We start from the raw sequence: 23,561 nt of genomic DNA, 5'->3' as shown, positions 1-23,561 counted from the left end.
GACTTTACACAGTTACATAGTTTGAAAGGTCAGACTGACTTTTTTTGTTTTCTGTTAAATAGAAAAAATATCTACAAATGTATAGTTTGTAATGCATATGTTATGTTTGTATGTTATGCTGTGAAATGAGCTAGGTTTCATCTCTAGACTTCTTATGGGGGACAAAATTTTGTTGTAAACAATGCAAAATATTACATTTGCTTCTCTTTTGTGCTGCTGCTGCTATTTAATCCTGTAGTTTGTTTTGAGAATGTACAACAATATGTTAGCACGTGGAATATAATTATAAATGAATATCTTATTGACAAACGTGTTAACACTTACCACAATTTCTCCTGTATAATATGTTGAGTTATTGGGGGGAGGGAGGTTAAATTGAATATAAAAAATAATAAATAAAAGGCCTATACTACTTTTATTTAAGGTACTGTAAAGATTCCCATCATCTTTAATGGGGACAGAATCGGGCCCCAAATCATTAATAGAAGGGCAGAGTTGGTGGTTGGAGAAGATAATCTAGCTGGAATTGGGTCATAAGATTTTTCTGTAAGGTAGTGGACACAACACTGGACTTCTGTCTTATTTAATGAATTGATGTTTGGCTTTTCATTATCATTAGACTGTTTGCAATACCTACAGCAAATCTTGACTATTAATTTTTTTGCCTTCTTTCTAGAGCCTTGGAGGTATTATGATGGCAGCATCTTGGAATTTCATGAGAGTAGTTCGTTATTCCAAAACTGTTTTATCACAGGGAGTCCAGATAGGAAGAATCACCAGTTTTGGGCATGCCTGGTCCAGGACTGTAACTTCAAGTTTTGCTGCCAAAACACCCACATCAAGTACAGTGGAACTGCTTGGTAAAGTGTACCCTCGAGATGACTACAGCAATGCCACAGAGAAAATTCTGTCCAAGGTGGGAAAGAACTTGCACAACCAAAGGTACCATCCTTTGTGGCTGATCAAAGAGCGGATAAAGGATCATTTTTACAAGCAGTATATAGGACGTTTTGGGACCCCACTCTTTTCTGTTTATGATGATCTGTCCCCGGTGGTTACAGTGGAGCAGAACTTTGACAGATTGCTTATCCCACAAGACCACCCCAGCAGGAGGAAAGGGGAAAACTACTATATGAACCATACTCATATGCTAAGAGCACACACGTCCGCTCACCAGTGGGACTTGATGCACTCGGGGCTGGATGCCTTTTTGGTTGTGGGAGATGTCTACCGCCGCGATACGATCGATAGCAGCCACTACCCAATCTTTCACCAGATGGAAGGAGTGCGGCTCTTCTCCAATCATGAGGTAGGAACTATTCATAATGCTTAGCATGACTCTAACAAGCAGGGAGTTTCACAGGTCCCTCCATTTGGCTAGTAGCACTCTACTTTTACCTATAAGGGCAGCCTGTCAAGGAATTTCCCCTTTCCAGTTTCTAGCCCTCACAGACTGCAAAATAATGGGCCTTAAAACCATGCCATGATGACATATGGAAAAGCTATCTTAGGTAATTTGTAGAGACTTCTAAAGTGTATTATTTATAATATTTTCCTCCAAGGCTGTTCAGTTTTCCTTTGTGTGCCAAAGAGAATCTTGTTTTACTGGTGAGGAGGTTAAAAAAAAAAAAACAACCCAAAATCGACAGATATTTTAAAGAACATTTCTAAATATAAAAAGAAAAGGAGTACTTGTGGCACCTTAGAGACTAACCAATTTATTTGAGCATAAGTTTTCGTGAGCTACAGCTCACTTCATCGGATGCATACTGTGGAAAATACAGAAGATGTTTTTATGCACACAAACCATGAAAAAGTGGGTGTTTATCACTACAAAAGGTTTTCTCTCCCCCCACCCTACTCTCTTGTTGGTAATCACTCTCCTTACAATGTGTATGATAATCAAGGTGGGCCATTTCCAGCACAAATCCAGGGTTTAACAAGAACGTCTGAGGAACAGTGGGGGGGGAAGGGGGGAAGGAATAAACAAGGAGAAATAGGTTACTTTTTATAATGACTCAACCATTCCCAGTCTCTATTCAAGCCTAAGTTAATTGTATCCAATTTGCAAATTAATTCCAATTCAGCAGTCTCTCGTTGGAGTCTGTTTTCGAAGTTTTTTTGTTGAAGGATAGTCACTTTGAGATCAGAAAGCGAGTGACCAGAGAGATTAAAGTGTTCTCCAACTGGTTTTTTAATGTTATAATTCTTGACATCTGATTTGTGCCCATTTATTCTTTTACGTAGAGACTGTCCAGTTTGCCCATGGTACCTGGCAGAGGGGCATTGCTGGCACATGATGGCATATATCACATTGGTGGATGTATAGGTGAACGAGCCTTTGATAGTGTGGCCGATGTTATTAGACCCTGTGATGGTGTCCCGTGAATAGATATGTGGGCACGGTTGGCAACGGGCTTTGTTGCAAGGATAGGTTCCTGGGTTAGTGGTTCTGTTGTGTGGTATGTGGTTGCTGGTGAGTATTTGCTTCAGGTTGGGGGGCTGTCTGTAGGCAAGGACTGGCCTGTCTCCCAAGATTTGTGAGAGTGTTGAGTCATCCTTCAGGATAGGTTGTAGATCCTTGATAATGCGTTGGAGGGGTTTTCTTTATTAGGCCTGTCCTGTAGTAGATGACTTCTGGGAACTCTTTTGGCTCTATCAATCTGTTTCTTCACTTCCGCAGGTGGGTATTGTAGTTGTAAGAATGCTTGATAGAGATCTTGTAGGTGTTTGTCTCTGTCTGAGGGGTTGGAGCAAATGTGGTTGTATCGCAGAGCTTGGCTGTAGACAATGGATCGTGTGGTGTGGTCAGGGTGAAAGCTGGAGGCATGTAGGTAGGAATAGCGGTCAGTAGGTTTCTGGTATAGGGTGGTGTTTATGTGACCATTGTTTATTAGCACTGTAGTGTCCAGGAAGTGGATCTCTTGTGTGGACTGGACCAGGCTGAGGTTGATGGTGGGATGGAAATTGTTGAAATCATGGTGGAATTCCTCAAGGGCTTCTTTTCCATGGGTCCAGATGATGAAGATGTCATCAATATAGCGCAAGTAGAGTAGGGGCGTTAGGGGACAAGAGCTGAGGAAGCATTGTTCTAAGTCAGCCATAAAAATGTTGGCAAACTGTGGGGCCATGCGGGTACCCATAGCAGTGCCGCTGATTTGAAGGTATACATTGTCCCCAAATGTGAAATAGTTATGGGTAAGGACAAAGTCACAAATTTCAGCCACCAGGTTAGCTGTGACATTATCAGGAATAGTGTTCTTGACGGCTTGTAGTCCATCTTTGTGTGGAATGTTGGTGTAGAGGGCTTCTACATCCATAGTGGCCAGGATGGTGTCATCAGGAAGATCACCGATGGATTGTAGTTTCCTGAGGAAGTCAGTGGTGTCTCAAAGGTAGCTGGGAGTGCTGGTAGCGTAGGGCCTGAGGAGGGAGCCTACATAGCCAGACAATCCTGCTGTCAGGGTGCCAATGCCTGAGATGATGGGGTGCCCAGGATTTCCAGGTTTATGGATCTTGGGTAGCAGATAGAATATCCCATGTCGGGGTTCCAGGGGTGTGTCTCTATGGATTTGATCTTGTGCTTTTTCAGGGAGTTTCTTGAGCAGATGGTGTAGTTTCTTTTGGTAACTCTCAGTGGGATCATAGGGTAATGGCTTGTAGAAAGTGGTGTTGGAGAGCTGCCGAGCAGCCTCTTGTTCATATTCTGACCTATTCATGATGACGACAGCACCTCCTTTGTCAGCCTTTTTGATTATGATGTCAGAGTTGTTTCTGAGGCTGTGGATAGCATTGTGTTCTGCACGGCTGAGGTTGTGGAGCAAGTGATGCTGCTTTTCCACAATTTCAGCCCGTGCACGTCGGCGGAAGCACTCTATGTAGAAGTCCAGTCTGCTGTCTCGACCTTCAGGAGGAGTCCACCTAGAAGCCTTCTTTTTGTAGTGTTGGTAAGGAGGTCTCTGTGGATTGGTATGTACCAACAGGAGAGTGGGTTTGTTGCGGGGGGGGAGGGGGGGGAAGAAATCCTGGATTTGTGCTGGAAATGGCCCACCTTGATTATCATACACATTGTAAGGAGAGTGATCACTTTAGATAAGCTATTACCAGCAGGAGAGTAGGGTGGGGGGAGAGAAAACCTTTTGTAGTGATAAACACCCATTTTTTCATGGTTTGTGTGTATGAAAACATCTTCTGTATTTTCCACAGTATGCATCCGATGAAGTGAGCTGTAGCTCACGAAAGCTTATGCTCAAATACATTGGTTAGTCTCTAAGGTGCCACAAGTACTCCTTTTCTTTTTGCGAATACAGACTAACACGGCTGTTACTCTGAAACCTTTCTAATATAGTTGTTTCTGTAAAATATGTGACATACACATGCTCGCTTGGCATGGTATAAAGATTTTTATCAAAACTGTCTTCGAATGACCTGTATAATAACTCACTTACAACTAGAATTTTAGTAAATACTTCTTTTTAAACAAAAACTATTTTTTTTTGTTTAAAAAAAATGAAAATCTTTTACTTCAAACCTTCTTTTTTGGTTTATGGTTTTCAATTTCAGGGTGTGGGGTTTTTTTTTTTGTTTTTTTTGTTTTTTTTTTTGTATTTCCAATCTTGATTAGTCAGCCTAGTCACATGGTAGAGTTTTTCAGAACTGACAAAATTAGATGAAAAGTTTTGATTTTGAAATAAATTCATTTTTGAACAGTCAGATTTTTTTTAAATTGAAAAATACAATAAAAAATCCACACGAAATTTTGAAAAATGAAGAAAAAAGATCTTATTTGAAAACTAGCAAAATGAGATGGTCTTCGGAAATTAAAAAAATAAGAAAGAAGAGCAACCAGCTTTACTTATGACCTACATAATTGAATTCATCCAGGCCAAACCCATGTTGTGAACATCTTTTTACCAACTGCTTTGTTGCAGTCACACGCTCAACATGTCAGTAATTTAAGGCAGTAATTGTTACAGCTGAAATTGAAATGCATTTTCTGTTCTAACCATCACCTTTTTTTCAGTTGCTTCTAACTTTCTCAGAAAAATTCCTTTTGCACTGAAATTTTCTATGCATGGTCTCGGCTCAAAGCTATGTTAAGGATGGCTCTGTACAGCTGACACTGATACAAGCTTGTTGTGATGCTTATACAGTAAGCTCAGCAGGGCACAAAAATGCCAGTCAGCGAGTCTTTAGCAAATGTCTGAGATTCCTGAGTTTATATATTTCACTTGCAAAGCTTACACACTGAATGCTTAAGTGCCATTGATAAGTAATATATTGATATGAGTAATAGATTATTAAAAGGGATGCCAATATGTGAAAGGGTTTGCTTGTTGGAGAAGAATAGTGATTGGGGTTGCTTAGCTGAGGAGGTAATATGAATGAATATAAAATGTGTGCATATAGGGTGGGGACATGTGTAAAAAGTATATATTTCCATTATGGAAGTGCCACTTGCAGTTGCACAGTCAAGGTTGGGTTGAGTTGAGCTTAACATTTAAAGAATTGATTAACCACTTAAGGCATGTCTACGCAACAAAATTAAGTCATTCCATCTTACATCAACAAACAGCCACCGCAGTAATTACGTCGCTCGTGCACGTCTACGCTTTGTTCCTTGTGTCGATGGTGCACGTCCTCACCAGGAGCTTTTGTGCCGATTGTACTGTCAGTGTGGGGCATTGTGGGATGGCTTCTAAAAGCCAGTAACAAATGATGTAAGCAATGCAGTGTCTACACTAACACTGCGTCAACCTAACTACACTGACATTGATTCTACGCCTCTCACAGAGGTGGAATTATTAAGTTGGCATAGCGGGGCAGTTCTGTCAAAAGGAGCGAAATTTTAGTGTAGATACTTACATAGTTAGGTCGACATAAGCTGCCTTGCATCAATCTAACTCTGTAGTGTAGACCAGGCCTTAGTTATGTATGAAAAATACAGCATATCCTACTCAAAATTACCACACTTACTCTTTGAGTCCAGAATGAATTTTTTCTGAGACTGAGTAAATTGGTTAATGAATTTAAGGGCTAAAAATAATTTAAGAATGGTTCCTTTAAGAAATGTAGCACCCATTTTCAGATTGGTTTTCTCCTGAATGAGCTTAATAATGGAATTAAAATTCACAGATATCTTGTACAGGGTTACATTTGAAGACCTTTTTTTTTGTACTAATGGTAACTTTTCCCCATTGTTTTTCATAACTGGAAGTTGCTCCTTTAGCAGGCACTGATAAATATTGTTTTACTGTAGAGAATTGCACATAGAATTGTAGCTGTGTGTTTTTCCTGTATCATGTAGACAGGTATGGAGCATCTCACTGCTCCCAAGAGATGAACAATAAGCATTAGGGTTTTCAATTGATAGTTTTATATCATGGGAAGCCTTAGACGTATGACTGAAAGTTGCAGAGTCAGACAAGATCCTAGACCCCATGATTACAGACATTGAAATGAGGATCCAAAATTTGACCACATTTGGACACTCCCATGAGATACAGAAAAAGGCATTTCTTTCTCCACAATCTCTCCAAGTGTCAGAACCATTTTAAATTTTGTTTTTATGTCGGGAAGGGTGAGAAAGAAAAGCCCCATACCATTTACCATTCACCTCATTGCAGCCTTTAATAAGAATGTTACTTTCTCCCTGTTTTCTCTTTTCTTCACCATTTTTCTCAGGAGAACGATTGATCAGTTATCACAGAATGTTAACATCCAGTTCATTAATGATTATAGCGATGTGCTAACCAACTTGCCTGGAAAAGATGTTCGTTCTCTCTCTCCCTCCCTCCCTCCCTCCCTGAAACATTTGTGTTGAGACCTTCAGAGTAGCAGAAAGTGTAGGTGTCCATATTTTGTGGGAGGGCTGGTAGAGAGGAAGATTGTGCAGAGTTCACCTTGTAGAATTTGAATACTTTGTTTTATTCTTGAATTTCATTATGAGTATTGACGCAGTTCATTGTAATACGTAACACTTATTACAAACTTCATCACAAGAATAAAATGAGACTTCTAATTCCAACAAATAATTCAGTGATTTCATTGTGTTCAGTAGGGCACTAACCGTTCCAGGTTCTGGCTTAGAATTGCTAGCTCAAGAGTCCCCACTCCCTAGATGAATACACAGGAGTAGTCAGTTTGAAAAAGAGTAAAAAGCAGTGGTGTTACAAGTGAGGGGAAAATATATTATATGTCTGGGCATTCATATATAAATTCTACCACAGTCCACAAAAGCAGCATGGATGCCAGTGGTTGCTATCACTGTCCTAGGGCATTCTGCTACACACCATGGCCAATAGGAACCTCACAGTATTGAGGATAGAATCCACTTCTTCCTGCTGCTAGAACACAAGATCTTACAAATTAAGCTAAAGGAAAAGCTTCATTAGCTCATAAGGTATGTGTGCACTGCAATTGACACCAGACTGCAGCATATGTAGACACACTTTGAGTTAGCTTTGATCTAGTTAGCTTGATTACTAATAGCAATGAAGCCACAGCAGCATGGGCTATACAAGCCTGCTCCAGACCCTGGCTACACGCTTAGTGACTCATCCGTCCTGCTACAGCTCCTCTGCTGTTGATTAAGGCCAGCTTGGGTATGTACCCTTAAGTTTAGAAGTAAGGTCTCTGATGCAGGGTTGAGTAGATCTGATTTCATGCAGGCAATGATACACATTTAACACACTAGCCAGTTCATCGTATTACTTTGCTTTTCAGGTTTCCAGTCATTGTTTTGTTAGTGGTGCAAGCAGAAATCATTTCTTCACGGTACTGCACTCATGGGAGGGACACAAGGGAGTGCACGGTCTCGCCACGTGACCCTCCATGTGACTCTTCCCCAGCCCAGGACCCCCAAGCTCTCCCTGTCCCCTCTGACACCCTCCTTACCTGTCTAAAATTTTAGACAACTGCATCTGGTAAACAGATGCAGTTGTAAAATGATGCTTTGGGCCCCTGGTGCCACCTGTACTTCCACGTATCATTGAGGATCCAGCAGCACCCCAAATTGAAAACTTCTTAAATGAAAGAAGAATAGGAAGGACAGTCACCCCACTTTCCCTTACCACACTATCAGTGCCTCCCTTATGTCCAAACTAAGCTTCTGCCAGCTTACCTTTCTCTAAGTATTGCTCTCCATCAGGCACTAGGAAAGCAAAGATGCTGTGCCATCTGGGTTTGATGGAAAAGACGCATAGAACTGTGTGTGCCATGTACATCTGGATAGAACTACAGCCCAAATTGTTTTATTATTTTCCTCAGCACGATATACAGGAGGGCAATCAAAATCAGCCTGGCAGAACATGTATTAGAACTGCTTATTAGTCCAGAGACAATCGATCAAAATCACATTCTCTGATCTCTTGGGGCCAAATCTGTCCCCATTGAGATCAAAAGGAGTTTTGTTATTGAGCTCAATGGGAACAGGCTTTGACATCTGGAGAGGAAAGAACAAAACCACTCAAGCAAGGGCTATATTGTTTATACCACAGGTATCAAAGGCTGCTGACTCATGTGAGAAAGTCATCAGACATCTGATCTTTGTACATTGCAAGGGAGAAATCAGCAATCAATGAGGCTAGAACAGTCTCTGTACCATATCCATCTCATAAGTCCATCTACAAAGGATCAAGGAAATATGAAGGCTCCAGATTACCTTAAAGTCCTCAGTCCCTTGGTTAGAATGCTTCCATTAGTATATGTTCATAGTCCAGAGGCTGGAGGAGGAAAGAGGCCAGAGCAGGAAAGAGGCAAAATGGATATGTTTCCAGGGCAGCCTTTTAGCTTGTGCCAAGTAAAGGAAAATCTGTTCTTACTGTGTAAGATGGTGTTTGGAGTCATATTGGCAAGCTACATGTCCATCACACCCCACCCATATTCTAGTTAGAACATTCACAGGAAGACAGGTGTTTTCCAGTGTCCACTGTGAGCTAAAAGTGTTCCTTAATGGGCCATTCAACTTGACTTGTCCCTTCATGTGCTAGCTAAATACCTTGTGGCCGTTACCACAGGAGCAAACATGCAGTTAACATAGCTAATATTCATAACTTCAGATACCAAGATGTATATACATGCATAGAAATAGCAGCTATTAGCAGAAATAGCAGCTATTTCTTATAGCTCATAAGTACCAGCTATTTCACCTACGTGACTGTTCCCAAAAGAGATTCTGAAAAATCACAGCGTGTATCTGAGACCCTATGTGCCAGCACCATGTCCCACTGGAGTTTTGTTATCTGTTATGTAACAACAGAGATGGAGCCAGTGACATGACTCAGTTTAGAATAAAAGGGCAAGGTTAATTTTTAGCTGCTCCGGTGAGCACCTTTAGTCAGAGAGGGCATACTGGCTGGTACACATTCAGGTTAATGGTTTTCAGTGTTCCTTTGCAGTTAACTTTTTAATGTTCATAAACCTGGTATGTGCTGAGGTGGTTTAAAGCATAGCACAGGTTTTTAAGTTTGCAAATCTGTGAACCTCTGCCTCTTCGAGATTTTATTATTATTTTGCTGGTCATAATGTGGGAGAGTATCCTCTCCGCCATCTGCTCATGAGGTTATGTATGTGTCTTGTAACGCTCTTCTGAACCAGTTGGAAGGAATTTTTTTTTTTCAATAAGTGATTCTTTTCTCTTAGAAGGCATGTAATTTTTTTCAGGTTCACACTGATTAACACAGAAAACAATTGGGGCTGTTAAACTTTTTTCAAATTCCATAGAAAATTAAGTTCAGGTATATTTTTCCAAATTCTATAGAAAATTAAGTTCAGGTATATTTTTCCAGTACAGTGATGAAATGGGTGTTTGTATATACAAACATCAACATGCTTAACTACTCACTTTCCCCCAAAATATGTAGTATTTCAGTCTGTTTATATGGGAGTTGAGTGAGGAGCCATTTCAGCATATGCATGACTTATTAAAAGATAGATTTTAAATAGAACTGTATCCTAAACTGCGTTATATTGTACCCAAACATTGCATTTCAATGGGAGATTCAATTTTCCTTATAGGAACAGAACAGACTCCTGAAACTCTTACCAAAAAAGTGGTCCATAGTCATGCAAATAGTCCCACTGTCTTCAATGGGATTGATCGAATGATTAAGGGTTTACAGGATTAGGTTCCAAGTTTGTAAATTGTTCTAGATGAAACTGACAATGCCTGAGCTGTCAGATCAGAAGGAGTGTCATTCGAATAAAGGTGGGCAGATGTATGATAAGTCTTAGCTCCTTTGCTAAGATGAGGAACTTATTTTCAGCCAAGTTCTTGGCAGATTCCTGAAGCAGCTGGTTTAAGGTCATCAGTGTCCGGCATTATAATCTTCACTTATAGTTCTCTCACTCACAAAGGTGGAAAAGAAGCATTTTCTTTGTTTTGCTGCTCCAGTTCCAGTTAACAAAATGCATGTTGGACTAGTTTGGCTGCAAAGAAGAGTTCTACGTACACTGGGGACAACATCTGATTCCCATCAGGCTGCAGAACCGGGCTGATGTCAGAATCCAAACATCCTCTGGTCTGTGGAAGCAGGGGCATTCCTCTAATGATTTGGACTTGATGTGATACAGTATGAATGTCATGGATAATTCAGACCAATAGGAAGAAATGGAATCAAAAACACTGTTTAAACACCTTCCGTCCCCCCCTCCATTCTTGAGGACTCCTGACCAATTTAACAGCACAATACATATGCTAACAAACTTAAACAAAGCCTGTTAAAGCCATATAAGAATGAATGCCCTCCCTAGCTGTGGTCTGCTCCTTCAAGGGGTGGGGCTAGCCCCAAGTCTTTCCGGTATCCCGTACCTCCTAAAAATCTTTTGCCGGTACTGCATACTGGAGAGTACCACTCTACTTGCACTACTGTGGTTTGTCCTCCTTCCACCTGGAAGCAGTCAGATAAAGGAAATGCCAAAGGTCCCATGGCATTTTGAATTTAAAATACACAGCTAATGGTCTCCATGGTTTGTGATATCAAGAGAGAGTAAGCATGTTTGCAAAAAGCTTCAGTTCAGCTTGAATGGGCATTTTGGACAGGATAAGAAAGATTGAATGAACCACCTCTTTTTCACAAACTCATGTCAAACGTAATCAAGGCAAATTTCGAATAGTACTGCTGTTTGAGTGAAACATTCACATCACTCTTCCCAAATATCTTAGTCAGAATAATAATGATGGAGATTAGAGCTGGGAGAACTATTATTAGTTTGAAAAAAAATACCCTTTTATGTTCATAAATTAACCATTTGATTTTTCTAATGAATTTGTTAGTTATTCAGAATTATTTGACAAATATTTTATTTAACCATACTCTGATGTGTTTGAAAACTATTTGGTTCAGTTATGTCTTTATTTGCTAATCCTTATTCCTGGTGTGTGAATGATCACCCAAGTCACATGGCATTATGTCTGCTCCCTGATTGGATGAGTGATTTTTTTATATAAGAGGAGAGAGAGCTGAGATTTCAAGATGGTCATGCAACCAGCTTCATTGTGAAGTTTTCCATGATTACTCATTTTCCAAGTACATTCTTATTCTAAATTAATTATGAAAGTCATGGACACAGCACATTTGCAGTTTTTATTCTAATATGTTCATTAATATTTTTTAATATTTGCCTAAAGTATTGTATGAATTAATGCTTATGAAGGGAGGTAATAGATGTGATAGGAACTAGAGTACTGTAAGGCTCTGCTAATGTACCTCAATTCTGAGTGTAAAATACACTAACTATTTTTGTTCTGACTCATGCAGCGGCAAACTTTTTTTTTTAAGATCTAGACAAAATATGCAGTATGGGCTGCAAAGACAACACAATGTTCATTTTTGATCTTTAATACTACAAATTAAAATCTAAGACTATAGAAATGAAAGATTGCAAATAGGATGATATCCTCAATAAAGGTCTAATCAGGCATTCTTTAGTGTGGCATGTTTTCTATTAGTACAGTGGACCATGGGATGAATGTGGCCATTATGTACTGAAGATCTTGTTAAGACACCAACATGAAAAAGTAAAAAATCCAACTTGGGAATCTGTTTCTTTTATAACAGAGAGAGGGAGAGAGAATGATGGGTTTGAGAGTCTAGAAGAGACCGTTTCTGTTCCAAACAGTGTGCAGCCAGCTATGGGATGGAGGGAAGGAGGTGTTTGGTGTGTAGTGGGGTTTCATTGGAAGGCATCTCCCAGAGAAGGGGGGAAAAAAAACTAAATACAATTTATTATGGTTTGTTCCTTTTCTGAAAAAAGGACCTCAGTGTGTTGTCTACACTCACAGTATTGCGGTGGTGCAGGTGCACTGCTGCAACTGTAGCACTGAGTGAAGACGCTACCTATGCCGTTGGCATAGGTACTCCACCTCCCTGAGAGGCGGTAGCTATGTCGATGGGAAAAGCCCTCCCGCTGACATAGAGCTCTCTACACCAGGAGTTCAGTCGGTATAACGTAAAAAGGTAGTGTAGTCCAGGGCTCAGAGAAGATGTCTCCTCCTATCTTTTTTTTAATCTATATATAAAATCTCATGATTTTTTCCCTCTGTCATGTGATTTGCAAACTCTTTGGATTAGCAACATTAGCATAACTGCAGTAAGGCTAGAACTGACCATTTTTAAATCTGATCCCCAAAGACGTATTCATACTTTTTTACATAAAAATGAAAGAGGGATGCACTCCTTGATGTACAGGGATCAATGTGTGCAATTCTACACATACTGAAATGTTTGTTTAAAACCCCCCTAGATTTCTGGTAATTTAGCCACCAGAGAGAAATAATACAAACTCAGTATCACAAAACATTTCAATTGACAACAAATGCTAATTAAAAATTACATGTCTTAAAGAATTCAAAGTATTTTTTCTCGATTATACTAAGTTTTGTATAAGTTTGATGGGGAACAGACATGTTCCTCCAGTTCAATATCCTAGCTCCATCTGTGGTCAAAGTCCCATAAAGCACACTGATGCTAACATCTGAAGGCTATGGATAGGGACATTTGGAGGGAAAAAATAGGAATACATCTGTAGTCTCCATTGAAATGTATTGGAGCAGATGGTGAATTTGTTGCTAAGACAATGGAGAATTTTAAAACTTTGCTAAAAATAGGGATTCTCTCTCCAAATCAGGGAGAGTTGGCATCTATGTATTGCTCCTAATTGTGCAGTTCTATATAATTGTGGGAGAATTACTTCCTGACCCCAGCTGATGGTTTGTATACTCTGAAGCATGAAAACTCTTATCCCAGGTAATATAACTACAGATGCTATTCTTATTTATAGAAAAGTTTACTTTTTTTTGGTATCTTATGAAGATGTTCATTGTTATTACATCCCATGGCTATTATTAATTATATCATATAAAAAAGTAATTTCCTTTTATCCGTTTTAAATGTGTTGTCTCCTAATTTAGCCAACCTCCCTTCTGTTTTTGTTTTATAGATTGAAATAGATGGGAACATCCAACTAGCCTTCTCTGTACAATTATATTTTCTACATACCTATATTCTCTTCTCTCCTCTTGTTTTCCCCATATTAAAAAGTACAGACCTCATTCTGTTTTCCCATGCAGTACACCAATGCAAACCTGAGTAACTTCTCTGAAATCTGTGGATTTACTCCAGTGTAAAAAGGGTGTCAAAGAATTGGGTCCTGAGTCAATTCAGACTTTCATCAGATTAATGTTTACATACACTAGGGGCCTCAGGGTTTCTTTCAAGACAGTAGGTTATGGATGGGGAGGAAGTCTGTACATTTTCATTTTTTTTGGCAATAAGCAGTTTATCTGCCATAGTTAACTGGCAACATAACTATCCTGTATAGCTCCAACAGCAGGATTTTATGAGAAGACCCTTGACAAGTAGGTTAAAGGACTTAGCAGCATATATAGGTTTTTTTTTTTTTATTACACAAAAAAAAAATTTGTATAACAGAGTTTTAAAAACATTGAGGTTTGGAACAAGCCCACTGCTGATGATACTGGGGGCTTTGCTGGCTGGCCACATTCCTGAGAGCAATGTGAATGGGTGGCAGGATCAATGGCATTTAACTTTATGGGGATTAGGTAGTCTCATCAGCAGTTTGATCTGTGTGTCTCTGATAGTGGTAGATGTGAAACATGGTTTGTTTCTCAGATTCTCTCTTCCTTCCCCCCCACACCCCTTCCTAAATACCAGTTGGGAAAATGAATGAGTTTTGAACTGAAGAAAAGGGAGGTCAGACATTTAAATATTCTCAATAGAGGCGTTTCTACAGTGGAAGCTTCCCAATATTTGATTTCTGATTATCAGCTAGTTTTCTGTGAAATTCATGTTTTAACATGGAGGTTTTGCAAAGCATGTCATTTGAAAATACCAGTAGCTAAAATGGGTATATGATTAGATATATTCTAGAATAACTGAAGGTATTACCCTGGAAAAGCTGGGATATATGAACTGCTACTATTTGAATTGTGATTAGATTTTGTGCCACTTCATATTCATACAGCCCTTCATCAACATCAGCTTTCTTTTCCAGATCCTTAGAGCAAAGCCTGTCAGGGGAGAAAGTAAGTCATACTTAATGTTAATTTTGTCTGAGTGTCAGCTCGAAGTGTGGGCAGTTGAGACATGTCGTCTTGATGTCCATCCAGTGTGTTATAGGAGGAGGCTCAAAACAGTTATATAGAGTTATTGGTGAGGAAATTTAGAATTTGGAGACTCCAACCCTCATTTTTGGGGACCACATGGAGTGCCCCATGGAAGTCTACTTTTTGTTCTAAGTCTTTTTAAAACAATGTTACTATCTTTGTTAATCTGTTCATTTGATTGGAAGCATGACAGGAATAAGGAAAGGTGAATATTTCAACTTACCTTTTTCATAATGGGAATGAGGTGTTGCTACCCCACTTGGTCAAAGAACCTCAATATCCAAGAACACAGTAAATCTCAGATGTGAGTGGAGAGCAGGCCTGGCTGGTATTGTCCAAGCCATACCATCCAGTTTAAAAAAAAAAAATAGTAGCAGGACAAATTTCTTAATGTCCTCAGATTTTTTTCTGGAGTGACGCTCTTAACGGGTTAAAACTTCTTCTTTATTTTTCCATGCTCACTCAATCAAGGGCGTCTCTGTTAAGATTGCCAATAAGGGTTCCAGTCAATGCCAATTTTGTGATGTAGAGCTACCACTTAAATGTAATCAATAGTCATGATTGGCAGGACTTGGATTATGCATTCTTATTCACATGAGTGGCATCTCCTGATTGGGGGAGAAGGGACAGGGAACAGAAGGGGAGGAGCAGTGACATGAAAAAAATGTTTTCAGTGGACATTCTCTCTAATGGATGCTTCATGTCTTGGATAAAATATCTTATCGTGAGGTACAGTGGATAAAAAGACTGATTTAAAAATAGGCTTCATTTGGAAATTGAACATAAGAGTGGCCATACTGGGTCAGACCAAAAGTCCATCTAGCCCCGTATCCTGTCTTCCAACAGTGGCCAATGCCATGTGCTTCAGAGGGAATGAATAGAACAGGCAATCATGGAGTGATCCATCCCCTGTTGTCCACTCCCAGCTTCTGACAAACAGAGGCTAGGGACACTCAGGGCATGGTGTTGCACCCCAACTTGAATAATTGTTGCTGAACTTGAATATTGTTCAGCATCCCAGGGTCAGTAGGGGCACACTGTGGTCAGCAGGGGCATCCAAACTGGAGTCCCTTTATTATAACACAGGGTGTTCTGTGTGGGCTCCAAGATTTTTGAACCCACCCCTTGCTCCAAAATAGCCAAAATTTGTTGACTCTGCAGAAGACACCTGTTTGATAAAGGTCTTGGAGAAGGCTGAGGGTGTGCTTCCTAGATGAAATAGTGCTACAGGTGATTGGTTGGCCGACTTCCTGTGGAACTTGTTTCAGTGCAGCTGAGGTTTAATTTAAAGTGTACATATTGTTTGATTTTCACACTTCTCGGGGCATGTAGGCTGAGCCTCCTCATCTGGTTACCACCTTCCCTCCAGCACAAGGGAGTCCTGCTTGTATTAGCTAGGTATAAGCTCCCTAACACAGCTAGTCCTGTCCTTGCCTTGCAAGTTGACAATAAATGCACCTCAGTTCTCAAGTCCTTTCAAAGTATCCCCCTGTGGTATCTAGCTCCTGATCACTGGATGCGTACAGAAATCCCAGATCCTCTGTTTCCAAAGGAACAGCTTACCCATTTTACCTTAGAGTGCTGTCCCTGTATTATGTACAGCACTTGAGTTAAGTTATAAATAAAGCCCTACTTAATATGTGATACTGTGGATCCCACAATATTAAGCTTTCACCACAATTTTGATGTTAATTACTTTACACAATCCAGAATTTTGCATACATTGAGGTTTGGAACTATACTTTTCCCCCTATAAGTATAGTAGAACCCTAGTTATCTGAGCTGACAGCAGCAGGACTCCTGCGGTCATCCCCATGCGTTAATGACTGTAATAGTTGCAGCGAAATGTCTGGGTTTTAAAAAAAAAGCAGGCATAATACTTGTTTATCATTCCAGCAAATTTTTCTTAAAGAAATAGGTCTTCTCTAGCTTTTCCAAATTACCACAAATAATAGAGGTCCATTATTACTTATCTGCAATTCAGCTGCAATTATTTGACAATCATCCTGTGATTCAAGTAGGGCCTTAATTATAAAACAAAAGGAAAATTTAAGAAAGAATAGAGAGATTCAAATAAACTGGTATGCGAGATGGAAACAAATGGTAACATATTAAACGACATCATAACATGCTTTTTAGAGAGTAAACTTAACTAACAAGGCATTCCCCTGTCTCCTACAAGATAGCTTCCTCAAGTTCTTTCCCCAGCATTTGCAGCCAGTTTGGTTGAGTCCTCTTCTTGTAAGATCAAGCTTGCTGGCAGTTTGTCCTACAAGACTGGAAAAAAAAAACCCCACAGGGGGTTCATCTGCCCCCTAGAAATAGTCCCCCAAATCATAATTTTAGTTTGCGAACAGGATAACCCCCCTGTAATTTTTTTCCCCTCTCTGCTTTCATGCTGATTTGACTTTCCTTTATTAGCTTTTGACTCAGTATGTAAATGGGCGTCCATTATAAAGGTTACTTTACACATAGCCAGAGAGAGCAATGTTTCTGGTGGAACAATTCGGTGGTGTCACTTTACATTTTAAGAACATAATTTTTGTACAGTTACATAACTCAGATATCAGCTGTACATACATCTCACAATCATTGTGATGACCAGTATGACATAGGCTTTCATTAGAGACCTTACATTACACTGTTTGGTGAGCTGTAAAGTCCAGACTATGAGGGTCTCTGTAACCCTTATGCCCTTTGCCAGTTAGCATAAAGAGGTCCCTGGGTCACAATAATTATGTTAGAGCACCTAGGACCTTGGATAGGCTTCTTTATTATTTTAAATATAAATAAATAAAATGTTTGGAACTACCATCTTACTCAGTCAATTCAAAATCAAAGTACGCATTTCAAGACAAATTTATCAAACAGATGTACCTGTTTCTTTAATTGGGAAACAAAAAGCAAGTTTCATCCACAGGTGTATTTGAAAAGGTTTAGTTTGTTAAAGAAATGAAGAATTATAGCATTATGAACCTGAAATCCATCATTATGAGTCTGGTACCCTTTGAACATAATAGCTTTGTCTATGTTATTCCATGAGACATACTTAGTCTTCCTTTAAAGAAACATTTTGGCTAGATTTAAAAAAAAAAAAAATTAAAAAGTTGTTGTATTTGGAGGAATGAAGACTGAAGCTTCCAGAGATTAAGAAAGCTGAGCAGATTTACTATCTGAAATGATTTTGGTTGCTCTCTTCCCAAACCAAAAGCTTGTCAGTAAGCAGCATAGACTACTCCATTATTAACACACTGGCTTATGCATCTTCTCAGTGATTGACGCTGCTTAGATTGGGTGTGATTGCACAAGTTTTTTTGTGTCAGAAACTACTTGGGATGGCAGGAAGTTTTCTTGTTGATGCATCAGCTCCAGATAAATGTCATTGCTAATCCATCATTTTATAAAATAATCTATTTTAAAAAATATGAAAATGCTTCGATATTGGTAAGTGGATTTAGAGTACAGCTGCCTGTTTGTTTATAGCAGTGGTTCTCAAACTAGGGAGAACAGCTGCTTGTTCAGGGAAAGCCCCTGGCAGGCCAGGCTGGTTTGTTTATCTGCTGCGTCTGCAGGTTCGGCCAATCGCAGCTCCCAGTGGCAGCGGTTTGCCACTCCAGGCCAATGGGGGCTCCAGGAAGGGTGGCCAGCACATCCCTTTGCCTGCGCCACTTCCTGCAGCCCCCATTGGCTAGGCCCGCCAGGGGCTTTCTCTGAACAAGCAGAGGCCCTAGTTTGAGAACCACTGATTTATAGTGTTATTGTCAAGGTTGGTAAATCAATTTTTTTTCTTGTCTTAGAAAACAAATTTTGTATAGGACTAAGTTTAAAATTTGATTTTTTCCTTTCACAAAAATAAATTAGCTCAGTACATATGAGTAACCTTTCAATAATGAATCTGTGTAAATGTGGTAGAAAAAATGGTGAGGAAACAGATGTTTAAGTTTCCAATTGGCTATGTATTTAAAAACAGAGGAACAGTAGGCAGAATACTATAACATTGTCAGTGCCCCTTTTAATAAGGGTTTCTTTAATCTTTGCCATCCTAACATCACCGATAGATTAGATGTTCTCTACTAAACTATGTAGAGTTGACTGAAAATTAGGGGGAGAAATTGAAATTTGTTCTTAAATGGGAAACAGTCATTTTTTCACAAAAGTCAAAAATTGTTGGTGAGCTCCAAAATTGTTTATTTATCTAATTAATCTAGGATTTTATATCTGAACACCCAAGTGACAGGTAGATATTCTTAAGTGGTGTTTTCAGAAGGAACTTAGATTCATTTGAGTTTAGTGAATACGCTGAAATGGAATTCTCACTCAGTTAGAACAAGGGATACTGTACAACTCTCTACTATGAATAAATGGCAGTTCTCAGGTTATTTGTTGACCATACAAGGTATGTCTACACTGCAACTGGGAAGGTATGCACTCACGGTAGTGGGACTTGAATTAACACTCTAAAAAATAGCAATGTGGATGTTCCAATTTGAGTGGAAGCTTGGCCTCTCAAGCCCATCCAACCCCCTAGGCTTCAGAGCCTGAGCTCTGAAGAACATCCACATTGCTATTTTTAGCCACTAGCTTGAGCCCCACTAGTGCGAGTCTGTCTTCCTGGGCTGAGAGGCTTGCACCCAGCTGCAGTGTAGACATCATACACACAGAATGCTGGGGTTTTTTTGTACTCACTGGTGGAGGGTACTTATTACATAATCTTAACACAGGGATTTGCATAATCACTATTCAGCTGCTTGGAAAAAAATTCTATAACCATATGTGGATAATGTAAATTCCTTCATTCTGATTGGCAACCGTAAATCCCTGCCACTAGAATTGGCGTCTGACCTCAGAAATCCCTTTTCGTAAGCACACAATAAGCATGGCTAATTCAACTTCTGAGCCCTTCTCCCACCTAGTCACCCCACCTAGCCGCATGTTCTAATTACAGTTTAGTTAAACAGGAGTTTCTCTTGGTGATGGAGACTAAGCCTTCCCCAAAGGTAAAGCAGAGTAGGGAGGAAGACATGTAGACTGCGAAGAAGTGCTGTGACAGGGTGGTCATAAATATAAGGAGCCAGTCAGAGCACAGGATGTATTGCTGGGAAACAAATTACAGTATAATGAAGGTATCGCTTTCAAGTAAACTTGTTACTAGCTGTATCCTGAGCTAATGAACTCTGAGACAAAAGGATTCCATTATCACCTCTCATGTTTATATGCCTCGCTGTATCAGGGCCTGAATGTGTGTAATTTTGCTTATACCAGGATGCTATTTTGATGGGCACCTTAGATTAGATGGACAGAAATCTATCTAACCCAGGTTTTTATACTGTGTTGAGAACCATGTTATCTGTGTCATGTTTGTTGGAAAGACAAGGAGATGTCAGGATTTAAAACAATATAAATTCAAACATGTGACAGGTTCCCCCCAGGGTGCCACCTGGAACTGGGGTACCACTGAGCCCCCTGACCACCAGCCTGGGCTCCATCTCACACTGTACTACTGTGACAAGCTACAAAGCCCTCCAGCCTGTACTTAAACCAGCATACGTAGAGGTACACCCAGCTGCAGTTATAAGCCGGCTCTCTGACCAGCCCCTGCATAGGAAGGCTGCTCACAGCTCCTCAGGCATGCACCCCCTATGGAATATAAACCCAAAATTATACCATCTTACACTGCACAGCGAATTGCACAGCATAAGCTCATAAAATTTGCCCCCTCCCTCAATGTGGAGAGGAATATGCAACAGCCTTTTGCCTCGGAGTTATGATTCCCACACACTGGTTTCGATAAAGCAAAAACAAGTTTGACTATAAAAAGATAGATTAAGTGGTAGCAAACAGATCAAAGCAGATTACCTAGCAACTAAACAAAAATGCAAACTAAGCTTAATATACTAAATAGATTTGATATGAATAGCAGATTCTCACCCCAAGAAATTATACAAGCAGGTGGCAGATTCTTAAGGGGCAAGGTGGACTTCCTTTACAGCTTGGAATCCCCAAGTGTTTCAGTCACAGGCTAAAAATCCCTTTAGCCTGGGTCCAGCACTTCCCCCAGTCCAGTCTTTGTTAGTCAGGTGTTTCTACAAGTCTTCTTCTGTGGGGAGTGAAGAACTCCAGATTATGTCACTCCCTGTCTTATATAGCTTTTGCATATGGTGGGAACCCTTTGTTCCCAAAGCTTGGTTCCCAGACCAGTCTGTGGAAAAACACAGACATCCCAAGATGGAGTCTAGAGACATGTGATCACATCACATGTCTTTGTAGAGTTATAGCAGGCATTACTCGGAGGCTGTCTGTAGCGTTCTCAGGAAGGCTCCCCAGGTGGGAGATAAGCTTCTCCTAAGGCCTATTGTTTTTTCCTAATGGCTCATTGCCCTGAATAGGCCCTTCCCCACCCAGCTATCTAGACTGAAAGCAACTTGTCTAGTGGGCGGTACCCAGGTGTAACTACATTTGAAATACAGACACGTAGTCGATATTCGTAGCTTCAGATATAAAAATGATATGCATAAAAATAGGATAATCTTACTCAGCAATACACAACCTTTTCAATGACATATTCAATGACTTATCTTGCATAAAATACACCATAACTATGTCATAATCATAATATCACTATGAAGAATATGGGGTGCAGTGTCACACATTACTAAACTCTTATTTAGCTTTTTGCTTTAATACTGTTACACAAACATTGAATCTCATACGTAAGGTTAATTAAATAAGTGTTTTAAACTGGTCAACTTTGAGAAAACATGTTGATCAATGCTATAAAAAGACTTTAAAGAAATTTGGCCCCACTTTTATTTTGTCTAATAATTAGTATCTTCTGGCCACCTGAGGTTACTGATGTTGACTTACTTCCTGCTGTTGCCTATTGTGATCTGACTAGTAGCCATCATGCCATATGTTTAAATCACCTAATTCCTCCCTCCTTTTTAATGCTGAATTAGCCAGCCGTATTGATACATACACATTCTTCCAGTATCTGTCCTCCATGATTATGCAATATATTTGGCTTTCAAAATTAAATAGAAAGACTTCTTGTCATCACACAAGGTAGACACACAGTTGTTCATCACATCACTAAACCAAACCTTTATTCTTTTGCTTGTAAGATTAAGTGGACAGGTTATAATAAAATGGTCTATTTTTCACAATCTACTGTGAAAGAGTAAACACACATGACATGGCTGCAGCTTGGATGTGTTAATGTTGTATGTGAAATTATTAAAATATATCCATGTGATCTGATGCAGAAGTTCTGTCATAAAAGTTTAGAATAGGCACTAAAATGGGTGAGACTGTAGGTCATTCTCCATCCTATTCAGTAATTGGCTTCCCTGGGCTTGTTCACACACAATTTGCACTGCTTTACTTATACTTGTATAATTAAAGCAGTACAAGCCCCCAATGTGGATATAGTTATACTGGTAAAAAATGTGCTTATACCAGGATAGCTTATTCCCGTACAGGAAGGGGAATAACTATACCAGTATAAGGCATTTTTTGTAATGATATAACTTGAATCCACATTAGGACTTGTACCGATATAACTATATCAGTTTAAAAAAAAAAAAAAAGGCACACGCTTGGGGCCTTAGTGAAATAATGATACTGCTGCAAGAACTATGCGCAGATCAGTCTTCTGTGGAACATGCCAGCAAGGATGCTAATTAGTGCATATCCTAATGGTGCCTTTTTGCAATATGGCAGCTTGCCAGTCAGGAACTACATTTAATCAATTTCACATATGCCAATACAAAAGATCCCCCCCCCGTTCAATTATTGCAACTGTATGTGATTCCCTTGGAAGGAGTAAACAAACTGACTTGGGCACCAGGCATCCCATCAAACTGCAGAGCTCCTGGATGGTTGAATTTATGCATTTTAAGAGGTTCATGAACATGTTTTAATGTTACATCTGAACTAATAATTAAGTGGCAAAAAATGACAATGCAGAGCTAAGGTTGCTTGATGGTATATCGTCTCCTTGCAATAGGTTGAGTTGAGCAAAACTCAAACTTATGAAAACCAGAAATGCACAGTTAAGATTGCACAGTTAACTCTACCACTTCATCAATGCCCCAGTATTCCTCAGTACACATACGTTTATTCTGCTACCCCCACAGTTGCTGAAATGTACAAGCTCTTTCCCCTCCCCTACTACCCAGCCATTTATCCCACTTCCCAAAGCCCCCCTCCCTTTGCTGCAGATCCAAACCCATTCCCTCTATTTGCCCACTCCTCCACTCCCTAATACTGCTCTCCTCCCAGGAAGCATTCATTATAACATTTCCCCAAAGACTTGGATTACATCCCCCCCAAAATAAAATGGCCACACATGACTCACAAATTGTAGCAACCTCCAGTCAATCAGTCCAAAACTCCTTTTGTCTTAGGTGGGAGCATGTGATTAATTTATCCTTAATGATGATAATGCTTAAAGACTTCTTTGTTTCAGTTTTCACCAAGAAGGTTGGTGGCAATTGGATGTCTAGCATAGTGAATGCCAGTGAAAATGAGGTAGGATCAGAGTCTAAAATAGGGAAACAAGTCAAAAATTACTTAGACAAGTTAGATGTCTTCAGATCACCAGGGCTGATTAAATGCATCCTAGAACACTCAAGAAGCTGACTGAGGAGATATCTGAGCCATTAGCAATTATCTTTGAAATGTTATGGAAGACAGGAGACATTCCAGAAGGGCAAATATAGTGCCCATGTATAAAAAGGGAAATAAGGACAACCTATGGAATTACAGACCAGTCAGCTTAAGTTCTGTACCCAGAAAGATAATGGAGCAAATAATTAAGAAATCAATTTGCAAACACCTAGAAGATAAGGAGGTGATAAGTAACAGTCAGCATGGATTTGTCAAGAACAAATCATGTCAAACCAACCTGATAGCTTTCTTTGACAGGGTAACAAGC

The 23,561-nt window shown here is 39.7% G+C and overlaps 1 protein-coding gene across 3 annotated transcripts in view; it reads left to right on the top strand.

The window, feature by feature from the left end:
• FARS2 (phenylalanyl-tRNA synthetase 2, mitochondrial) overlaps window positions 1-23,561 on the top strand; it is a 377,875-nt gene that overhangs the window by 67,937 nt on the left and 286,377 nt on the right. For all 3 annotated transcript variants that reach the window (XM_075125392.1, XM_048839772.2, XM_048839774.2), the window contains exon 3: window positions 677-1,309. In XM_075125392.1, coding sequence (XP_074981493.1) covers window positions 677-1,309 — 633 coding nt within the window. The remainder of the gene's footprint in view (window positions 1-676; window positions 1,310-23,561) is intronic.

Source organism: Caretta caretta, chromosome 2 (genome assembly GCF_965140235.1).
Source record: "Caretta caretta isolate rCarCar2 chromosome 2, rCarCar1.hap1, whole genome shotgun sequence".
NCBI lineage: Eukaryota > Metazoa > Chordata > Testudines > Cheloniidae > Caretta > Caretta caretta.
Note: the sequence above shows the minus strand (reverse complement) of the source record. Positions and strands in the feature narration are given on the sequence as shown.